Source organism: Conger conger, chromosome 1 (assembly GCF_963514075.1).
Source record: "Conger conger chromosome 1, fConCon1.1, whole genome shotgun sequence".
Taxonomy (NCBI): domain Eukaryota; kingdom Metazoa; phylum Chordata; class Actinopteri; order Anguilliformes; family Congridae; genus Conger; species Conger conger.
The window spans coordinates 65,198,248-65,219,138 of record NC_083760.1 but is presented as its reverse complement, the minus strand read 5'-3'; the positions used below and the strand labels follow the sequence as shown (position 1 = coordinate 65,219,138).

Here is a 20,891-nt window from a genome sequence, read left to right as displayed (position 1 = left end):
TTCCCTTGTCATTTATACCCTGCTTCTCCCATTTATGCAACCACATCTCCATCTCTATCTCCAATTTCCTCTCTCTTCAGCAGTCTGATGTTGAACATTTCTCAGCACAAATCACACATAATATGAGGTGGCACAACAAATGCTGCAAGTCCTATGTAGCATGCAATACAAGTTGTTTTCCGGTGCTTGCTATCTAGATATTACAAGGTGCCATATCACATGGCAATTATTTATATAACCTTTCATGCTTACAGTACAAGGCTGTCCATTTCTAATGACTCTGTGACCAAACCAAAATCATCACAATATTTAAAGGCAAATTTGAAGTTACAGTTTTTCAAACTACTTTCCCCAGTGGAGTAAAACATGTTGATGCTATGAGTTTACAAAGACATTGCAGAAACGTGACAGTTGATCAGGAAACAATTTGGGCGCAAATTTCCTAAGTAACAAAACATTGTGTGGTAGGTGTTCCAATATTACCTTAAAGAGTTGGTGATAAGAGGTAGTAGTGATTTATTATGAGAGTCAAAAGCTTGAACCAAGATGACTTCACACCTCAGTAATCTATTAGACTCAATTATCTGATCTGTGCTACCCAGAATCTATCACTACTTGTCAAGAGTTTGCAGAACATTAGAATTAAACTCAATATTGTTGTGACAGCTCTATCAGTCATTGCTAAAAATCAGTGACATAAAGGTGTTTTAAATCTTGAAGAAATTGATCTGCTGTACCATATTTTCTTTTTTACTGTGATAATTTCAGGATACATTAGTGCAAACTATAACAGAAAAGTCTGTACAATTTGCAATCCCTCAAACTGCATAATAATAATAAATAAATACAATGAATTACAACTAAAAATTGCAAAATCAGTTAATGCAAGTCCAAAAACTGATCTTTTAGATTGAAGTGGTCTTACGTCAGAATCAGACTCTATCTTTATATCTGCTCAGACAGGCTGCACTGAATACTCTCACAACCACTCAGGCCATCTGCAGAAACAACGCTGGTTATTTTACTGAGGTAAACAGCTGTCTCATTAAGGAAGCCCTCACTTCTCATCACCTTCTGTATTAGACTGGAATGCTTGCCAATGCTCAACCACAGAAGAGGTTAAAATGAACTTGAAATTAAGGCAGAACTGTGGCTGGACTGCTAACTATAATGTGTAAAGCTCAAATACCTACTGAAGCTATTATGGGTATGCACTTTGTTGTACGTTGCTCTGGATAAGAGCGTCTGCCAAATGCCAATAATGTAATGTAATGTAATGATGTCATGTTTTCTTTTTCTTTTCTTTTTTTAGCAAAATATGCTTTGATATATCCGAATTGCTTCGGTTAGCAGTTTAAATTGAAATTTTAGTGGTTAAGTAAGGAATAACAGCACTTTACTCTGATGAATGTGTAATGTTCACTTAATGATGGTAGTCAAATGGAAATTAGAAAGGACTAAAAAAATACATGATAATTTCATAAAATTACAATTATTCTTTTAAAGCACTATATAATATACAGTAGGGTCCAAAAGTCTGAGACCACATTGAAAATCTGTAATAGTCATGTAATCCTGGAAATAAACAGAATGTTTTAGGGTACAAATTAAAGTTACTTGAAAGCTTTGCAAAAACTACTGAAAGAGCAAAGATTCAATTTTTCACTCAAATTGTTATGGAGATAATACAATTAGTAATATAAAAGTTTGTATTAAATTAGAAAAAGATGCAAAATGTAAGCTTTTCACTAGTGGTCTCAGACTTTTGGACCCCACTGTATATATATATATATATATATATATATATATATATATATATATATATATATATATATATATATATATGAATATTACACACACGTATCCAATACACGCTGTGGAAATTATCAGTGGATAGTTCTCTAAAAACCACCTTTCCATTTTTCAAATAAGAGAACTTTGCATTCTGTACACAATACGTGAGTACACCACCTCTAGCACACCTGCGACGTTGTATGTTCTTCCAGCCAATAAGATATGGCCCTCATGTAGCCAGTTGCAGTGTCCGGCCAATCACCGAGCTCAGCATATAGGCAGACATCAGTTCAGGCTGCGTCATCCAATCAGATGGTTATAGGGCAGACGCGCATCGAGTGCGTACCCGGCAGACGCCTACTGACTCCCTTCTATTCAAGTATTCGAGTTTTCTTTTATCCGGTGGTAGCAAGAAAAAGCGGTTAAATTTGTCGCATATAGATGGTGCGTTATTAAATGCACGAATGCAGTTTAATCCTTGTTGGGCGGAATTTTTAACTGTGTTTATTGTAGCCCTACGAAATCAAACCGAATCGCCCATCGTTGCTGTATTCCCTATTAGCAAAAAAAGAAAACATTCTGGTTCAGAACTTTAATAAATCGTTCCTTTGAGATTGACTGTCTTATTAAGATCCACAAAAATGACGATAAGGATATTTGAAGTTGGCAGCTCTCTGATCGAGAATACGATGGAGAAGATGAGTGACAACTTGACATCAATGATTCTGGTTACGACTGCGTCCATCTTGACTTTGGGATACTTTTCCAAACATATCTATAAACAGCTCCAGCCTCCTGACAAAACTTCGGTGAGTTGTTCGTTCTTTTCCATTCTTAGGCAAAACATTCATTTTATTTCTCAAGACCTAGTCCCGTTTTAGCCTAATTGATGGTTATTGATGATTACATTAATTTGTTTTTCACCAATTCAACCTTAATGTAGTATGGAGCAATTGCTGGAATTATAAGTTTGTATGCTATTTCCCCACAGAAATATCCTCCTCACATTCCCTCTGGTATTCCTTTTCTTGGTCACGCCATAGCCTTTGGGAAAAGCCCAATCGAATTTCTCGAAAATGCCTATGAAAAGGTAAGACAGAATGACTTGTTAATGTTAAGGTCACCCAGATGGTCAAATCTGTGTGCCTTCATTTGTTGGTATACTTTCCACATAGCCTATGTCAGTGGTAACCAACCCTCTTCCAACCCTGTAAGGTTACTGTTGGTGTTAATTCCAACTCTAATACACAAAAGTCAACAGATAAAGATCTGCATTGAACAGCTGATTAATAAGGTCAGGTGTGCCAAATTACTGTAGGGTTGAAATGAAAACATACTGGATGATACTGTAGGTCTCCAAAGGAACAGGGTTAGTTACTGGCCTACATAGTGTGTGATGTGAACAGGATAGGCCTATTAAGAATGTATTAGTACACATTCATTCTTGATGGCGTACCCTGAATTGACTGAATGATTTTATTATATGTCTCGTTTAGAGCAAAAGTACATAAAGTATGTAAGCAGCCTATATATTAATTTACATTCTATAATGTAGTCATCTGGCAGACACTTTTAGGCAAAGAAACTCATTTCTTGCGGTATGCAAACCCCACGAGAGCTTGCAATCGCTAACGTTTCAATAAAATAAGTGATGTCTGAGAAAATAAGCTTGTTCTACCATCAGGCAATGATGGCAGAGAAGTGTTTGTAATATTATTGAAAAACACTGGCGAAAATTGAGATATAGAAATGTATATATCTATACATTCTATATCTCAGTATTTATTTTTCAACAAAATGAAATTGTAACATTACGGGAAAGTATTAGATTGCTGAATGTCACCATCGAATGTAAAATCTGGCATTAAACTTTAGTAAATGAGTATTGTGTTTGGTTTCCAGTATGGGCCTGTGTTCAGCTTCACCATGGTGGGGAAGACCTTCACTTACCTCCTGGGCAGCGATGCAGCCACGCTGATGTTCAACAGTAAAAACGAGGACCTGAACGCTGAAGATGTGTACTCTCGTCTTACCACGCCAGTCTTCGGCAAAGGAGTAGCCTACGATGTGCCTAATCCCGTAAGAGTGTGCCTCTGCATGCTTCAAATGCCGAACCAGCTGTGAAAATTGGGACTGACATTGTGTCTGACTGAAAGTTCTTAGATCTACAGTGAATGGGGCTACAGGCCAAGATTTCAATCTGTCACTCTGTTTTCACCAAGCAGTGTTCACAGTTGTACTGTGTCTTTGACTATGTTTGACTTGGTTCTGGTTCACTTCTTTGGACAGTGGCTCCTCTTATTCGATGCATGTTTTGTGGTATTGAATCATTAGAATTAGAAAGATGTTTTCTCTGTGGTTATCTCCATTCTTAAGATGCATATCCCTGATTCATATTAATGGGGGGTGAAAAGGGAGATGGTATTCATTCTTTTTGGTTTGACCATATAATTTGCCAAATGGCCTAAACACTCCAGGTCAATAAACAGCGACCCTGTTTTTGGTTTTATTGTCTATCTGATTCCAAGCCTTTAAACTGAGATGGCGTTTCTTGTTGGTGATGTGCTCAGTATTCCATCCAATCTGACGTCTGGGTATCTCTCCCGCATGCTTATTATGGGATGTCACCTAATATAGCTGACCAGAAAAGACACATGCTGGAGCATTTCCATTTGCATCTAATACCAGGAAAATCCTCCAGATGTGATTCATACTAATCTGAGCCATATCAGATTTATTATAATTAGACCATAATTATCAAATGCAATACGTCGGAAATCATGATGCATAAAAAGATGATGCATAAAAAGTGTTAACGAGCAATGAGGAAAGTAATTATGCTGTATATCCTTAGTTGATCTTGATAACTGTTAAAATAGTAATGACCTTAAACAGAAAGAGGGTTATTGTTATGTGCATGTAAATGCGTCACACGCCACTTGTGATTTGAATTGTTTTGCAGATATTTCTGGAGCAGAAGAAAATGTTGAAAACGGGATTGAATATCGCCCACTTCAAACAGCATGTGCAGATAATTGAGGAGGAGACAAGGGACTACTTCACACGCTGGGGGGACAGTGGAGAAAAGAGTATGCTGCATTACAGAAATATTTTACTGCATACGGCTGCCAATGTACAATGGATAGGAACTCAATACACCAGATTTAGATTCATATTTAGTTGACCTATGCCCTGGAATTAAAATGCAATAAATCTATTCTACAGAAAATACTTTTCGAAGTGAAAAACAAATTAAATTTTTTATATTCATTTTAAAATAAACTATTTTAATAACTTGGTTGGATACATATATGCGCCCTTTACTGAAGCATCCCTTTTCAGGTTTTCAGGAATAACAAATTTCCTTCAAGATCACGCAATAACCCATTGTCCTATACCTATGGCAACCTTGAGGGATCTCAGGGTTTTATGCCCGCCATGTGCATTATCCAACATTATCAAAGATCTCGCTCACATCTGGTCTGTATGGAAGGGTGGCAAGAAAAAAGCTGTTTCTCAAAAAGCTCCATCTGGAGGTCCGTTTGAAGTCTGCAAAAAAAACACCTTGAGGATCCTGCGCAAGCTGGCAGAAGGTTTTCTGAAAAGATTAAACCAAAATAACATAAATGCCAAATGTTTGGCCAAAACCCAACACCGCCCATCACTAAAACTACACCGTCCCGACTGTGAAGCATGGTGGTGGCAGCAGAGTGTTGGGAGGTTTCTCATCTAAAGGGACTGGGGAACATTGATGGAGCCAAATACAGGGATATGCTGGAGAAGAACCTGCGAAAAGAGGTCTGCAAAAAGACTGAAAATGGGTTGGTGGGTTGAAGGTTGCTGTCCATCAGCAGTAACCAAAAAACCTCTCCCAGCTCGAACAGTTCTGCAAAGTGCAGTGGGGGAAAATCTCGGGGGGAAATCTAGGTGTGCCTAAACTTGTGTAGACCCTAACCTCTACCCTTTCAGTTTTGTTCATTAAATGCTTGCTTTTTTCTAATTAAAATGTTTTCACTGCATTCATGTAGTATGTTGTATACTTTGGGTCAGGGCAAAACAAGTCCCAATTTAATCCATTAAATATACAGACTGTGACACAGCAAGATGTAAAAACTATTCATTTTCTATCCAATGTAGTGAAGTCATACGTTGTAATTGTATTGATTACTAAAACACTTTCTGACTGGGGGAAGAAAGGCTTCTTTTCCACATACAAGTGAAATATGTATGAGTCCAATTCTTCCGGTTCCTCTGGTTGCTTAAGCTGTGTATTTCTACATCTGTATCTTTCCGGCTTGAGTCTGGCATGCAGCGTGGGGTTGGTCTATTCTCCAGACATTGATTCAGGCTCTCATTTCTGTTTGGATAGCAGGCCTTTAACACTCTGCCTCTCCTCGCAGATCTGTTCGAAGCCCTGTCGGAGCTCATCATCCTGACTGCCAGCCGGTGCCTCCATGGGAAGGAGATCCGCAGCATGCTGGATGAGAAGGTTGCCCAGCTCTATGCAGACCTGGACGGGGGCTTCAGTCACGCTGCCTGGCTCCTCCCAGGCTGGCTGCCTCTCCCCAGCTTCCGGTAAGTCAGGGTCCTGGGGGCTCCTTTTATTTATGTTCTGTGGATGGCCTTATCCAACTTACAGAGAATAATATATAAGAATGGAATATTCAGACCATCTCGCATCATAATTTCCCCTGCGATCAAGAGGGTGTCTAGCAATATATCAAGTCTGGCATGGAACACCTCGAGTGTCTCTTACTTACAGAAAATAGCTCCTATTTGGCATACTGTATTGTTCCATTTTATTTCAGGCCATTCACTCACAGTGCTGTTGAAGTGCATTTATTTAGCGTTCAACAGCAGTACCTGTTTGCAATGTGTAGTAAGTAAATGCCTATAGTTTTTAAGCTCTCTGTGTTACCTTGTGGCTTTTTTTCTTTTCTCTTGAAGACGGAGGGACAGAGCACATGTGGAGATCAAGAACATCTTCTACAAGGTCATCCAGCGGCGTCGGGAATCAGGGGAGAAAGAGGACGACATCCTTCAGACCCTAATGGATGCCACCTACAAGTAATGCTATACAGTTGTGAAGTCTGACCTAGGTCACCGCACAAAATGTAACAAGCATTTTACCCGTAGCACAAAAGGTAATAGCACAGATGTACCCAGTTAATAGTCACTCCTGCACTTTCCTGCTGGACTTGACCATCTAAAAGCTAGAAGCAGAAAGGGATGCTTATTCCATTTCCTTTGCCCAGCTGGATTTTTTACAGAAAGCTGCTTAAGCGGTGGGTAATCTCCTTAGCACAGCAAGATTTAAATATTCTTATCCTCCAGTACTAAATATCTTGTGTATGTTGTTCTGCTTGAAGAGGTACTACTAAACAGCCCTGTGAAAAAACAAGTGCTCTGTGATAAGAAAGTTATATTGTTAAAAAAACAATGCAGCAAAGCTCAGTTTTGCTTTGGCCAGCACCCTATACGTATCATCCATTTGTGAAGCCTAAAGCAGTATGTAGATATTTATATTCATTACACCAAAAAATGAACTCTCGCAGCTCTCCTAATGATCACATTTCACGGCTGAAGTACTTCACTTGGATGGGCATGCTCCTCAGTCCTGAAGCTAAACAATGTCTGTGCGCAAAACTTGACCTAATTAGTTACATTCACAGCACAGCACAGTACAGTTGTAGGATTTAGTTTGGTAGTTGAAGCCAATATTGAATGCAGCTTCCAAGCCCAGCCGCAGGCTCAGCTCTCTGCTGCCCCCTGCAGGACTGGCAAGCCGCTGTCAGACAGTGAAATTGCCGGGATGCTGATCGGTTTGCTCCTGGCGGGGCAGCACACCTCCTCCACCACCAGCTCCTGGATGGGCTTCTTCATGTCCCTGGACAAGGACTTGCAGAACCGCTGCTATGCCGAGCAGAAGGCTGTCTGCGGAGAGGACCTGCCCCCCCTGGAGTACGACCAGGTAGGTCCGCCCACTGCACCCTCCAGCCCAGCCTTGAGCGAGACTTTGTTGGCTAGCCTTCTCATTGATCAAAGCCACTGTCTGTGCTAGAGTGTATCATTTGTATGCTGGGCTGCAATGTGTATGAAGTAGGGTAGTCAGAAGGCCATAAGCTTGATTCCCAGGAGTGACTATGTCACTGAACTTTTGAATACGATACTTAAACAGAATTGCTTCTGTACATGTCATTTTATAAGTGGATAACATGTAAAATGTATGCTGCACTGGAAATTTGGTTATACGTACTGTAATTATGAACCAAAACCATACACATAGGGCAGTGGAAAATGCCACTGCCATCCCTTCTAATGGCGTGTTTCTCCTCTGGAAGCTGAAGGATCTGACTTTGTTGGACCGCTGTCTGAAAGAGACCCTGAGACTCCGCCCCCCCATCATGACAATGATGAGAATGGCCAGATCTCTGCAGGTACAAATTCACACTGCTTTTCACATATCTTCCACTAGATGGAAACATTCTTTACTTCACCATAGCCTCACCCTCACCCACAGAGAGATGGTGGAACACCGGATTGTAAAATATGCTAATATTATTGTTTTGTTTTGTATTTGTTGTTTTTAAATACAAGATGGGAAAACAAAGAACCAAGAATATGCTTTAATAAATCAATGAATATTGTAAAGAATGTTATTGTGGGCGGAACTGAAACAAAAGATAATAAAATGCACCACAAGTGTGGGTTTAGATTATGTTTATTTGCTAAATGACTTGCTCAGGATGATTCTATCAAACTTGTAATCAGAACGTTTTTTGACAAATTTTTGATGTGCGAAGCTGGTGGGGGGGGGGGGGGGGGGATGCAGTGCAGTAGTTTATTATTGGAATATGAATCTTGGGAGTTATGAATAGGTGAATGAATGCCAATACTGCACATCTCTTTCACAGACAGTTGCTGGGTATAGCATTCCAGCTGGACACCAGGTGTGTGTGTCCCCCACGGTCAACCATCGCCTGTCAGACACATGGCAGCAGAGAATGGACTTCAACCCCGACCGCTACCTCGAGGAGAACCCTGCAGCTGGAGAGAAATTTGCCTATGTGCCCTTCGGAGCTGGTAAGTGTCGGGAAGGGAGACCGGGGTTTAGAGCGTGGCCCTCAACCTCTGCTCCAGGGTGGCCCTGTGGATTTGCTGCTTTTGACTCCAACCTCCACTTTTAATTACTTAATTAAAATGTATTTCCTGTCGGCACTTATGGGAACAATGAAGCTGTCCAGTATACTGAGGAAATCTGTCACCATAACGCGGTTTGGGACACCAGTTAATTTGGAGCAGTCTCCTCACCTGCAATTCAGTCATACGTCAGCAAGAGGTTAATGTAGCCTTCTTGTCAGTCAATTACTGTATCACATTGCCCCTCCCCAGTAATCAGCATAAATTCACCAGTAATTAAGCAGAGACAATGACAGACAGCAACTTTCCCACACTGTCATATTCGCCACATATTACCATGCGGAGTGGACATAAAAAATGCTATTTCTGCCTGAGCAAAAATGGTTAAAATGTAATCAAAATGATGAAATAGTTTGCAGTGGTGTAGGCTTATAAAAAAAAGGCTAAAAAGCTTGCAGCCGAATGAACTAATAATGCAAGGTTGAAACTTTGAGATAAAGTTTGATCATGGTTAGTTGTTCAGCAGCCTCCTCTGTCAGTCTTTGGCAGTGTTTGTGTGGACTTTTGCTAAGATTTTCTGTGTCTCTGTCTCTGTGACCTTTCTGCAAGAAATTTCGCAAAAGTTGACAAATTTGTTAAAGTAGTCAAAAAGATCACCTAGATTATTTAACACAAACTGCATGTTAAGTAAATTGCATTTATGTTTTGAACATGTACTGACTTGCGTCGTCCAAGATGTAGTTCAATACACATTTTGTGATATTATCCATGACTGAGCTGTAATTTACAGCACCAAGGTAGCAATGTCATCAAGATTGCTTACATGAAGATCACAATTGATTGCACAATTAACTCTATAATTAGCCTGGTGATTATGACAAACCGGGTGCCTTTGATAAACTGGTGTCCCTAGCTGTAGACAACAAAGTCCTTGACCTAATTGGGAAATCAAGCCTGAACTGCTTGGAACAAAGTCCAGCATACTTATTGGTTCTCCAGAATAATGACACCCTCATTTAACAAAAAAAGAGTCATAATGGACATCCTTTGCCAGAATAACTTCTCTCTTTGAATTTTGCAGTACATCATTTATTTTTCTGTATTTTCTAGGTCGGCATCGTTGTATCGGTGAGAATTTTGCCTACGTTCAGATCAAGACCATCTGGTCCACTATGCTTCGTTTGTACGAGTTTGACCTAGTCGACGGCTACTTCCCCACTATCAACTATACCACAATGATCCACACACCCACCAACCCGATGATCAGATTCAAACGCCGGCAGCCCTGAGAGGCTGAGAGTCAGTGACTGGAGCAGAAAAGGGAATGACCTGCTGTCCTTCCAGGTGTCACCCAGTACAGCTTACTCTCTAAGACCTGCCATTCTCCGAGTCCCTGCTCAGACGTTCTTCATCGTGAGTGTAGACCCATCAGGCACGTCCTCCAGAGAGCTCAATATGCATAAATCATGTCACCTGAAGCATTTTAACCCTTCTCCATGTTTACTCAACGGAACACTCTTAGATATTATATTGTTTCGGAAGCACTAGTTCATATTTAGTGTTGTTGTTCCAAATCCAGGGTACGTTTGGCAAATTGGGTATGTTGGAAGCTGCTCTGTATTCAGAGTAGAACCCTGTCCCTGCTTCACCTTGTATTTCTACTCTTTGCTTTCATTACTGGCTCAAATGCTTTGCCCCCAACATTCACCTTTATTTGCACCAAACTAGCTTGCAAGCTACCTTCACTCCTCTACCCAGAAGGTCTGACACCATCGTTTCCATTCTATAGATGGATACATAACTTGTAAGGTTACTTTGTGTAAGCCTGTTACCTAAATGGAGAGTACCAACTAGTGATGTTGCCAGGTGGAATAAAGAAAGATGACGATCAATATGTAATTGTTCTCCTAAGCTGCTCTTAGGAGACTGTGCTAATTAGCCTGTTCTAAACAATGTTATATTGAGTAGCTGTGGGGAAAAAATATTTTAGATGTGGGCATCTGTAAAAGCACATTATTGCCTTGTGGGGCATTTCCACGTGGTAAAATTGGTAAAATACACTCAGTGAGCACTTTATTAGGCATTTATTAGACTTTTTTTTTTTAACACTTATTGGTTAATTAAACTTCTGCTGATGTAGCCTATTCAGTTACTGGTTTGAGACATCGTGTTTTCAGAGATGCTCTTCTGCATACCACTGTTGTAATGTGTTGTAATTTGTGTTTCTGTCAGCTTTGACCAGTCTGGCACTTCTCTCTCAATAACAAGGTATTTTTGCACGCAGAACTGCCGCTCACTGGAGGTTTTTTCGTTTTTCAAACCATTCTGAGTAAACTCTAGAGACTGTTGTGAAAAATAAAAATGATCAGCAGTTTCACAAACCACATCAATAATCGTTCCACAGTCAAAGTCACTTAGATCACATTTTTTCCCCAAGCTCCTGACCCGTATCTGCATGATTTTATGCATTGCACTGCTGCCACATGTTTGGCTGATTAGATAAGCTCATGAATAAGTAGGTGGACAGGTGTTTCTAATAAAGTGCTTAGTGAGTGTATATTTACTGTGGACTCATGGCTCAATTCTAAAAGGATGTATGTTTGCTGTTTGGCAGACCACACTGAATGTTGTAAAATGTCATAAGTATTGACCACTTCCAAGAAGACGAGTAAAGGATTTAGTGGAGGCTGCCCAGACTTACTCATATGAACTTATCAATTCAAATTGAAAGATAGTTTGAGATTTTAGGAGAACGCTGGAATGTTTTATAGTACACCTCTTTCTTCAGTGAGGAAAATGGAGCATTTGACAAATATCTTTAAATATAAATAATGCAAATACTTGAATTGAATTTTTATGCCATTCTTTACCCATCTGGACAGGCTTCTGTAAAGAGAACCGAAGCTTAAGGATGTTCATCTGGGGACATGTATGTTCCATGTTCTGTAATGGTGTTGATTGCTTTGAGCGCGTTACACTGAAATAGTGTAAATATACTTTTATTTTGTCATTACTAAAGACTGCTGGTTGACCTTGACCTTTTGTGATTAATAAATACAACATGTTGACCTGGTGTAACTCATATTGCTGTAAGAAGATAAAATATTTGTAGGAAGCCTCCTCCCCCTGATTTCACCCGTGTGCATGACTGGATGTGTGTTAGTCATCTTTTCCTTTTATGAGCCTTTCAAGCGGTGGCTTGAGAAGAGTAGAGCGGAGCAACTCGGCAGCATCTTAAAGCACGCCACTCCCTCCAGCTGCAGTTAATAACCACATTATACACCACAACTGCTGCTTAATCCAGTTTAAAACTGCAGTGTACTGCCTTAAAACCCTGTGAAGAGAGCCCATAGAAAATGAGTGTATACTGTATATCAAAGTATATCTTCAATTAGGCAGACTTTAATCTCAAACTGTTTAATGCTTTTAATTTAAAAAAAGACTCAATTAAGGCAGGGCCCCCCCTTTCACTACTCAAATGAGTTAAACAGAGAAAAGTGCTACCTTCAGTGCACTATTGTAAGTACAAAATAAAATGAATTCACTTGCATTCACTATTACATTATATGTGAAAAACAAAGAAATGCAAACAATATTCTTGATAATACAGTACACTGGAAATATGTTTACTATGCTACACATGTATATGAAAGCACATTCAGTTTCTCCTATGCAGTTCAAAAGAGTACAATTCTTGTTCCATTTTTTGTGCTTAATTGTTGTACGCAGAGAATAAATAACACATACAGTGTAATTAATCCTGCAGTCCAACTAAAGAAATTACAGGTCATTTTAAATATGTCCTTTAATAAAACATTTTTCACTGCCTATTAACAGCAATGAGAAACAAAAAACAATGTTTTCAAATAGTTCCAATTGTGCAGTCCTGCACATCCTGAAATAGACTTCCCAGCCAGAGTTTGCGGGGTTTTTAAAACAATGCGTTTGTCAACAGCCAAGGGAAGGACCCTGTCCTGGCCCACTCGTCACTTCCAGCTCTTTGTCTTTTGCAAAGTGAAACAAACTCTGTACTCTGTCCTCTTTCTTCATATTTTCAACAGTCAAAGCATCAGTTTCCTTTGTCACTCATTGACCTTCCTCCTGTGACCGCCAGGATTTAAAACTAAAGTACGCATTTCCCAAGTAGCATAGAGCTACCAGGAAGGCAAAGAACTGGAAGAGAGAGAAACGGAGGAAATCACAGATACACACAAGAAAATGGATATTGTGTTGATATACAAATGTGCCTAAAATGATTAATAAATATCCACTCAGTTATTCCATACCAAATCAATTAGGGTCTGACATGCATTTATTGTGCTGCTGGGCTTTTGATTTCATGAATGCCATAACCTTGGAAAGGGAAATTCCTTTTCAGTTAAAAATCAATTCTGAAAATTAATTGCAAATAAGTTCCTGAATTGACAAAGTGAAGTGGATTGACCCCCTCTAGCTGAAAATTGAAAAGGATTTGGCCCTTTATAGCTGTAACTAGCGCACTGCTTCCATTTGAAAAGCTTTTGCTACAATACATAAGGAGAAGATCAGCCACTGTGTGAAACTCAGTGAAACAACAGAGGATGAACTGTATCTGAATCCTCTCAAAAATAGGGCCTTACGAACCACAGTGGTGCAACAGGCTAAGATGCAGTTGCACACCGGACCGGGGTTTGATTTCCGGTCCTTCCAAAAGCCAAGTTTGGCCGGCTCTCGTGGAGCGGCACAATTGGCTCGCTGCTCCAGAGGGAGGAACCTGGCAGGGTTAGCGAATCGCCGTGCACAACAGCACCCCGGACGCCCACGGTCACAAGCTAAGAGACAAGTCGGCTTGAAGAAGGCATGTTGTTCTCGGATTGCCGAGGGACGGGGTGTGGGCGGTGTATCCACCAGCTAACACTAATTGGATTAGCTAGGGTACAGTTGGCTACCAAATTGGGAAATAAATAAACAGGGCCTTACCGTGGAGGCTGCCCAGCTGTTGAAGTCGTGTTGTCCCTTTACCGCTCGGCTAAGCGAGGCAGCGTCCACAGCAGCGGCAGATAGGTACAGCACGGCTGCGCTGCTGTTGAAGCACAGGCCCTGGCAATGAACGGGCATGGTAAACATGAATGCTTAAAAAAAGGAGATAAAGGGGCACATACAGGCCATAAACGTAGAAGACAAGCCCACTACCGGGAGCACAAGGCTGGCATACAAGTGATGGAGATGCTGTGGGAAAATGTAGCAGCTTTGACGTTCAGTGAAAAATGTTCTTGTACTTGTAATGTTCTTGGTGATGTAGCATCTTCACCTGCTGGTATGGAAATGCTGTCTGACAATTCAGGCACTACTACTCATATTAATCAGGTGAATACATTGACATTTGCTATATTGTAACTATGCCTGAAGACAAAAAAGCACTGCCATTCCGTGCACCAAGAAGCACATCTTACTTTAGGGTAACCCTTTCCACTTTGTCCCCCCTAGATGGCAATTTCCCTCTATTTTGTACTAGTCCTATAAAAGTGTCAATATCTTACAAACTATTTACTGCACACACATGGTTAAATTAAAGAAGATGCTTGGACCATTCAGAAATTTATGAACAGATTTATGTCAGAGCACGTATATACAGTGTACACAAAAATACAAAAAACGCTTTTTATGTTTTTATAAATATGTATCAAATCATTTGTGAAATAAACTCATATTTCTGCCAAAATGGAAATATATCGGCCACACTGTGTTTATTCACTGAAGGTTTGTTAGAATATGCCTTTTATTGTCTGAGTCTGTTGTAAACCATGAGTGTGGTAAGGAGGGGTGCTGAGTTTTTATTATGTCACAGTTTTTTGTATGATATAAATATGAACAACAATAATTTTAGACATCGATGACTCAACCACAAGAGGGCAAAGTGGCTAGGGTTAATTATTGACTCTTAATAGTGGTTTTTACTTCCCCTGTGATGTGAAATGCATCACTAGGACACACTGTTCCAGGATGGAAGACAGACATCTAGAAAATGTGTAAGTTGTTAATTTTGATTGTTTTGACCATTATTAGCAATGGCTAATTTAAGCAAGTGCTATCACTTTTTCCATGGTACAGAAAGACAATGTGAAACCTACAGGGATTGTAAAGGACACATTGTGCATAGAGCAGAGGACACTTACCACTGTTGTCCAGGGTACCTGGGGGATTCTGGTGTAAGCCATGGTCAGGTAAATGATGAGGAAGAATACAGTCAGCACCCAGTAGAACACTGCTACAAACATGACCCACCCGAATGCAGACACACGGAAGTACTCAGTTCCACCAATCAGCGTCCACACCAGCAGACCAAGGACCTGAGGAAGACAAGTTCATTTGGTACCTCAGGGGACATAGACATACTGTAGTCTTTATTGTCTTTAAGATGAAAACTTGGAAAAACAATATATTTTATATTAGAGTGTGATGAGCATTAGTTCGACATTCAAATATGTTTGAGTCGAGTTGTCTTCAAGCACACTTTTAACCTGACTAGTCCTCACTAAGCAACTGAGCAAGTGGCTAACATGATTAGTGTTTTACCACAATATGAAAATAATGCAGAGCTGTTTTTCCTTTTTACTGGCTCATATGATGCCTCCCTTCCTGTTGTGAAAGCACAACTTTTTAAATTGGATTTTATATCACAGGATAAACGCTATCAGTGATTATTCAGAGAGCGGATTTGAGGCTGAAGCTTTCACACCAGCTATGGAAGGAAGAGGAACAATGGAGGGGTTGGGGGTGGGGGGGGCATCCTCTGAACTTGTTTTTAATCAGCTTCCTGTTGCTCCAGACACAACAGGCACATTCAATGCCTTGCACCTCAAACTGCTAAATGGACACACTGCATGGGCTGCTACATGGAGAGGACCATTAGGATTCACTGCAGATGTGTATGTGAAACAGTACACTGAGGAACACTCTGGGAGGATGAGAGGGGGGCAGAACAGAACCGGATAACTGCTGAACAATAGTAGACAAGACAGAAGCCAAGAAAATAAAGATTAATTTAAGCAAGTGTAAATGACTGACAGAGTTTGGCACAGCTGTAGCCAATGCTGCTCTTTAAAATGCCTGTGCTTGCAGAATCCATATATTGTACTCTATAGAATATATAAACACAGTAAACTGACTTGTATGCAAGTTAAACAAGTTTCTGAGACACGTCCTCCAACACAGATCTCATCGGTAGTGACATCTAACAGGAGGAGGAAGTCTCAAATGATGGAAGTACAGGGTCACAGACTACTGAGTACAAAGCAAAGAAAAGGAAATTGTGGTGTGCTTGCTACACCTAGAGGAAATAGCTAATCAAAACCACACAAGACGTTCTATGGCCGGAAGCAAGGAATCATTTATTTTGGTTGTTTTCTCTCACAGTTGGATTTATATGGAGCAATTCTGCATACCATATGAAACAAATCTTTCTTAAAACATATCCAGTGATACAGGCTTGGACCTTTTCATGAATCCAAAGATGTAGCCCACAGTCGACCGATGTAAATAAGCCTTCCTGGCTAACTCTTGTTATATACATTGACCATGTCAATTAAACAAATACATTAAATAAATCCAATACAAAATGTAACTATGCTACTGTCCTTAAATGACTACCATCAGAGTATCTACACAACAAAACCTATGAAAAATTGTGCTCCTGTAAGTCAGACTGTTCAGTCTGTTCCACAACCCCATTCTCTCACAGGTGCAAATCTGACAACATCAAAAGGAAATAGGAAAAAGGCATCTTAACGCCCTGGCTCATTTTCCTAAATGAACACTGGTCCTGGTCAAATGATCCAGTTTGCCTGTCCAGTTCCGTTTCATATTAGCATGTAACCCAGATAAACACCAGGAAACAGCTGGACGGTAATTTGTAAAACATAGACACTAGGAAAAACATTACAATTATTTTCACCTTTTTCCCCCTCAGGTTTTCAACTTGAATGAGTGGCAGCCAAGTCTGCACTAATCAAACTCAGAAGTCTACTCTGAAGAAGTTAATCTATTACATGTGAAGTATGTTTACAGTTATTTCATGGTTTGTTGAGCTGGTGACAACTGGGTCTTCGCCTTTGTACGCACAATGATAAGAACATATGTTGCAATCTTTTGGGAAAAAAGGTAAAGATTCATGTAATTTCTCAGTAATTTGGATCAATTAGTAAATCCACTCTACAAAAATAAAGAATCATGTCAGAACTTAATTACTTAATAGTTTTTTTTGGTCAGCCCTCATACTATTTTAGGAACCAATTGGCACCGTTTTAAGGGCCTTAATCGCAGATTATTATTTACATGACATGAGAATCATGTAATTTATTTCAGGTTACGGTATTTTCATTGTAATAGGCCCACTGAAAGTGGCGATTCCTCGTTCCACTAACAGCAAAACACTACCTGAATGAAAACTTAATTTCTAGTGAATGCAAAACTCGACTCTCAATGCCAGTGTGTGCCAGTTTGCGTTGTGCGGAGTAACATTAACTGAAGCGTCCCCTTGGATAAAAGATGCAACATTTCTAAGTGCGTTGTGTTTTATGGTTATTTGTGTGCTCCTACAAATAAGTGGTTATTTCTGTAGCTACTAGAGATCGGACATCATTCGTATGTCGCAGTCTATTAGCGTCCCACTCCTCACGGAGCCAGAATTCAACAATGGTCCTTTATACTTTTCAAATTCCAGAGATGGCGCAAATGGAAAAAAAAGAGGCGCCCGTCTATAAATATTCCACTGATCAACCTGCCAAAAGGCAGCTAAAGCCAACCTGAAACATTTTTCGAGCGAAAACATTTTTTTAATTTTTTATCGTATTTCCTCTCCGCGTTGTTAGTGACCACCAGTTGCAAGATAGCGCATCCAGCTTTATAACTTCACTACGCTCAAGGCTATTCCATGCGACGGTCCGCGTTTTTGTTTTCAATAGCAGTACTTTCTGTGCACAGGAACGGTTGAGCTGAATCGTTGTTGAAATTAACTTAAATGAACACTTACTATTTCTGCAATGATGAGGAATCCCGGTACGGTGCGAATAAAATGTTTGTCATAGGCAAGTGTTGAAGTGGAGAAGTTGTCCGAATGTGGGCTGCTGTGGCTTGTAATCACCGTACGTGACCGAGGACTCTCCTCCATCTTCTCTGAAGGAGCCGATTCTTTATTCAGAAGTTAATAGTATAGCTATAGTATAAAATATAGAATTAATTAACAAACAGCAGAGAGCCAGACGTGTATTCACAACCCAAAGGTGACGTAACTGTACCCTCGACAAGTGGTCATTGTATGTTTAATAAAATACAGATAATTCTTCGTTGAGAACAATTCTCAAATATACGTCAGCTTTGTTTAAAGTTAACGGATATCACTCTTAGCAAAGTCTGTGCCGCATGTACTCGGCACTGTGAGTCTCCGAACAGAATCCTTGATGGCTTCCTTCTACGTGGGATGCAGGAATGATATTCACAAGTCATCTTTTTAAGGATACGCACGTGGTGTCCTAAAGGAACGCCCAGGGGGCACTACAGACCGCAGCAAACAGGTGGCAGGGGCTTTCATTTCCAATACGTTTTGTCATGCAATTTACGCACGAAAGATCGGTAGGCCTATACAGACATAACCTTAATTCTACACCACAATTAGGAGACTAAAACAGCCAAGCTGCAGAATAATAAAAGTGAAGATTTGAGCATGATGGTCAGAGAATATGTAATAAATAATACAGGCTATATAGCCTATATTTTTAATTAATCAATCTGTTATATGCAGTAGGCTATGTATATGAACATTCGGGATCGTCAATCTTTGTAATATTGCCCTTTCCATCTTTTGTTTCAGATTCTCGCGATTTGTGTCATGTAGGCTACCCTACTTTGTAAAACCAACAAACTCCGACCCTATATGACCGTAAATCAACCACGATCTGTAGGCTACATTTCACAAATCCAATCCAAATCTCATTCTGCAGGAGTTCCTGGCGCCGTTGTCATGCCAACACTGCACTGTTTCAGCTATCAACCCTACATAATTGCACAGAAGAGGTGCTCTTGATAGATAGTGACCTTGTGTAAATCGTCAATCTCATTTTAAATGTTTTTCAAATGTTCTGACCAAAGACCTTAGTTTTCAATAGCAAAAGACACCAAAATGCGAAAGTTGAGAAACGCTGATAATTGCCTGGATTTGATAACGCGCACAAGATCAGCATGAAAGGCAGTCTAAAATACTTTTCGAAACAAAGATGACAAGTTTTCACTCCATTTTGGGATGCCCATAATGTTATTGTTTATATTCCTTCGGTGAGAAATGCCGAATTATGAATATAACAGCTGATCTTACCCTGGGTGTCTCCAAGCTTTTACATATGTATTATCCATACATGGACACTACTTAAGGCATAAGACTTGCCCAAGGCATGAAGGCAGTCCTCTTCTGTTATTCAAACCTGTGTGCAAGCAAGTTACCTAACTTCTTTACCCCTCTGCTCTATCAACAAAAGCTTCCAGTTAGTTCTTTCCAAACAGTTGTTAGTTCCTTCATGCTTGTAAATCTTTAAAAGCAGTCTTTTATCAGACCCTCAGGGACACAAAAAAGACACCAATGCTGAAAGGAACAGTGCTACATGAAACAGTAAAATAGTATCTCTTTGTGGTTTCTACACAAACACTCAAAACAATGGCATCAAAGCAGCCTTTGTGGAAGGTGTGATTCTAGCATGGACTTATCTGGTTGGTATTTCAAACAACAGGTCCCTATGAAGGACATGTACTCACCTTGACCTGAAAAACCATGTTGAAATTAATGAAAGCCGTGAACAGAGAAACAGGCCAGGCCAGACATAATGAAAAAACTGAAATAAAACCTTAACCTGGAGTAAGGAGTAAGTGGCAATTACGTATTAATGGGCATTGTAAGATATGAAGTCCTGGTAGAGATTTTCAAATTACTGATTCATTTCCTTTCAATGCTACAGGATAAAAAAGGAGGGATATGTTTGTGTTTTTCTTTTCACTTCTGCTCAGGATTTCTGTACTGAAAGAGCATTCATACTTTGGTTTGTTTTAGCAGCTTTACTGTACTTATTTAAGAAAACCATCAGGACATTACACTATTGAACTGATGGCCAAAATGTATTATTTAGCTTCATGTCTCCTTAAACATTAAGTGTGGATATTTTATGACTGAATGTAGTGACAGATTAAGAAATGTTTTGCTGTTTCTGCAACAGGGTAGTATCACTAACATACAGTGCAGTCAGTAAATGGTACAATTTCCCTCCCCTACTCCAGCACATTGGATTTGATACGTATTAATGGGCATTGTAAGATATGAAGTCCTGGTAGAGATTTTCAAATTACTGATTCATTTCCTTTCAATGCTACAGGATAAAAAAGGAGGGATATGTTTGTGTTTTTCTTTTCACTTCTGCTCAGGATTTCTGTACTGAAAGAGCATTCATACTTTGGTTTGTTTTAGCAGCTTTACTGTACTTATTTAAGAAAACCATCAGGACATTACACTATTGAACTGATGGCCAAAATGTATTATTTAGCTTCATGTCTCCTTAAACATTAAGTGTGGATATTTTATGACTGAATGTAGTGACAGATTAAGAAATGTTTTGCTGTTTCTGCAACAGGGTAGTATCACTAACATACAGTGCAGTCCGTAAATGGTACAATTTCCCTCCCCTACTCCAGCACATTGGATTTGAAATTAAACAATGTCAGCTTTAATTTGAGGGTATATACATCCATATCGGGTGATCCGTGTAGGAATTACATTCCTTTTATACATAGTCCCCCCCCAATTTTAGGGGATCAAAAGTACAGTTGGACAGTTGGCTTCTCAGCTGTTTCTGATTAGTCAGGTGTATTCAGTTTCTTCCTAAGTGCAGGAATAAGAAAGTTTTCAGTATCTGTAGTGTTGATTCTAGGCAACATAAGGA

General features: G+C 39.8%; 2 protein-coding genes across 2 annotated transcripts; one reads left to right on the top strand and one right to left on the bottom strand.

Annotated features, from left to right (window-relative positions):
• Positions 1 to 2,115: 2,115 nt before the first annotated feature.
• LOC133108059 (lanosterol 14-alpha demethylase) lies at positions 2,116 to 12,002 on the top strand. The gene is made up of 10 exons (XM_061217475.1): positions 2,116 to 2,603; positions 2,786 to 2,884; positions 3,697 to 3,873; positions 4,757 to 4,883; positions 6,195 to 6,369; positions 6,742 to 6,861; positions 7,570 to 7,765; positions 8,136 to 8,231; positions 8,709 to 8,877; positions 10,045 to 12,002. The coding sequence occupies exons 1-10, from the start codon at positions 2,436 to 2,438 to the stop codon at positions 10,221 to 10,223; spliced, it is 1,506 nt and encodes a 501-aa protein (XP_061073459.1). The 5' UTR covers positions 2,116 to 2,435; the 3' UTR covers positions 10,224 to 12,002.
• Positions 12,003 to 12,335: 333 nt separating this feature from the next.
• On the bottom strand, positions 12,336 to 18,381 carry cmtm8b (CKLF-like MARVEL transmembrane domain containing 8b). The gene is made up of 4 exons (XM_061217487.1): positions 17,945 to 18,381; positions 15,090 to 15,263; positions 13,894 to 14,013; positions 12,336 to 13,107 (listed from the first exon to the last, which is right to left on the bottom strand). Exons 1-4 carry the CDS (start codon positions 18,080 to 18,082, stop codon positions 13,021 to 13,023), a joined length of 519 nt encoding a protein of 172 aa, XP_061073471.1. The 5' UTR covers positions 18,083 to 18,381; the 3' UTR covers positions 12,336 to 13,020.
• Between the last annotated feature and the right edge of the window lie 2,510 nt (positions 18,382 to 20,891).

Coding starts and splice junctions, on each gene's coding strand:
- LOC133108059 (XM_061217475.1), top strand. CDS start 2,436: ATGACGATAAGGATATTTGAAGTTGGCAGCTCTCTGATCGAGAATACG. Junction 4,884..6,194: donor GGGGGACAGTGGAGAAAAGA/GTATGCTGCATT, acceptor CTCTCCTCGCAG/ATCTGTTCGAAGCCCTGTCG. Junction 6,370..6,741: donor CTGCCTCTCCCCAGCTTCCG/GTAAGTCAGGGT, acceptor TTTCTCTTGAAG/ACGGAGGGACAGAGCACATG.
- cmtm8b (XM_061217487.1), bottom strand. CDS start 18,082: ATGGAGGAGAGTCCTCGGTCACGTACGGTGATTACAAGCCACAGCAGC. Junction 14,014..15,089: donor AGGTACCCTGGACAACAGTG/GTAAGTGTCCTC, acceptor GTTCATTGCCAG/GGCCTGTGCTTCAACAGCAG. Junction 13,108..13,893: donor ACAGCTGGGCAGCCTCCACG/GTAAGGCCCTGT, acceptor TCTCTCTTCCAG/TTCTTTGCCTTCCTGGTAGC.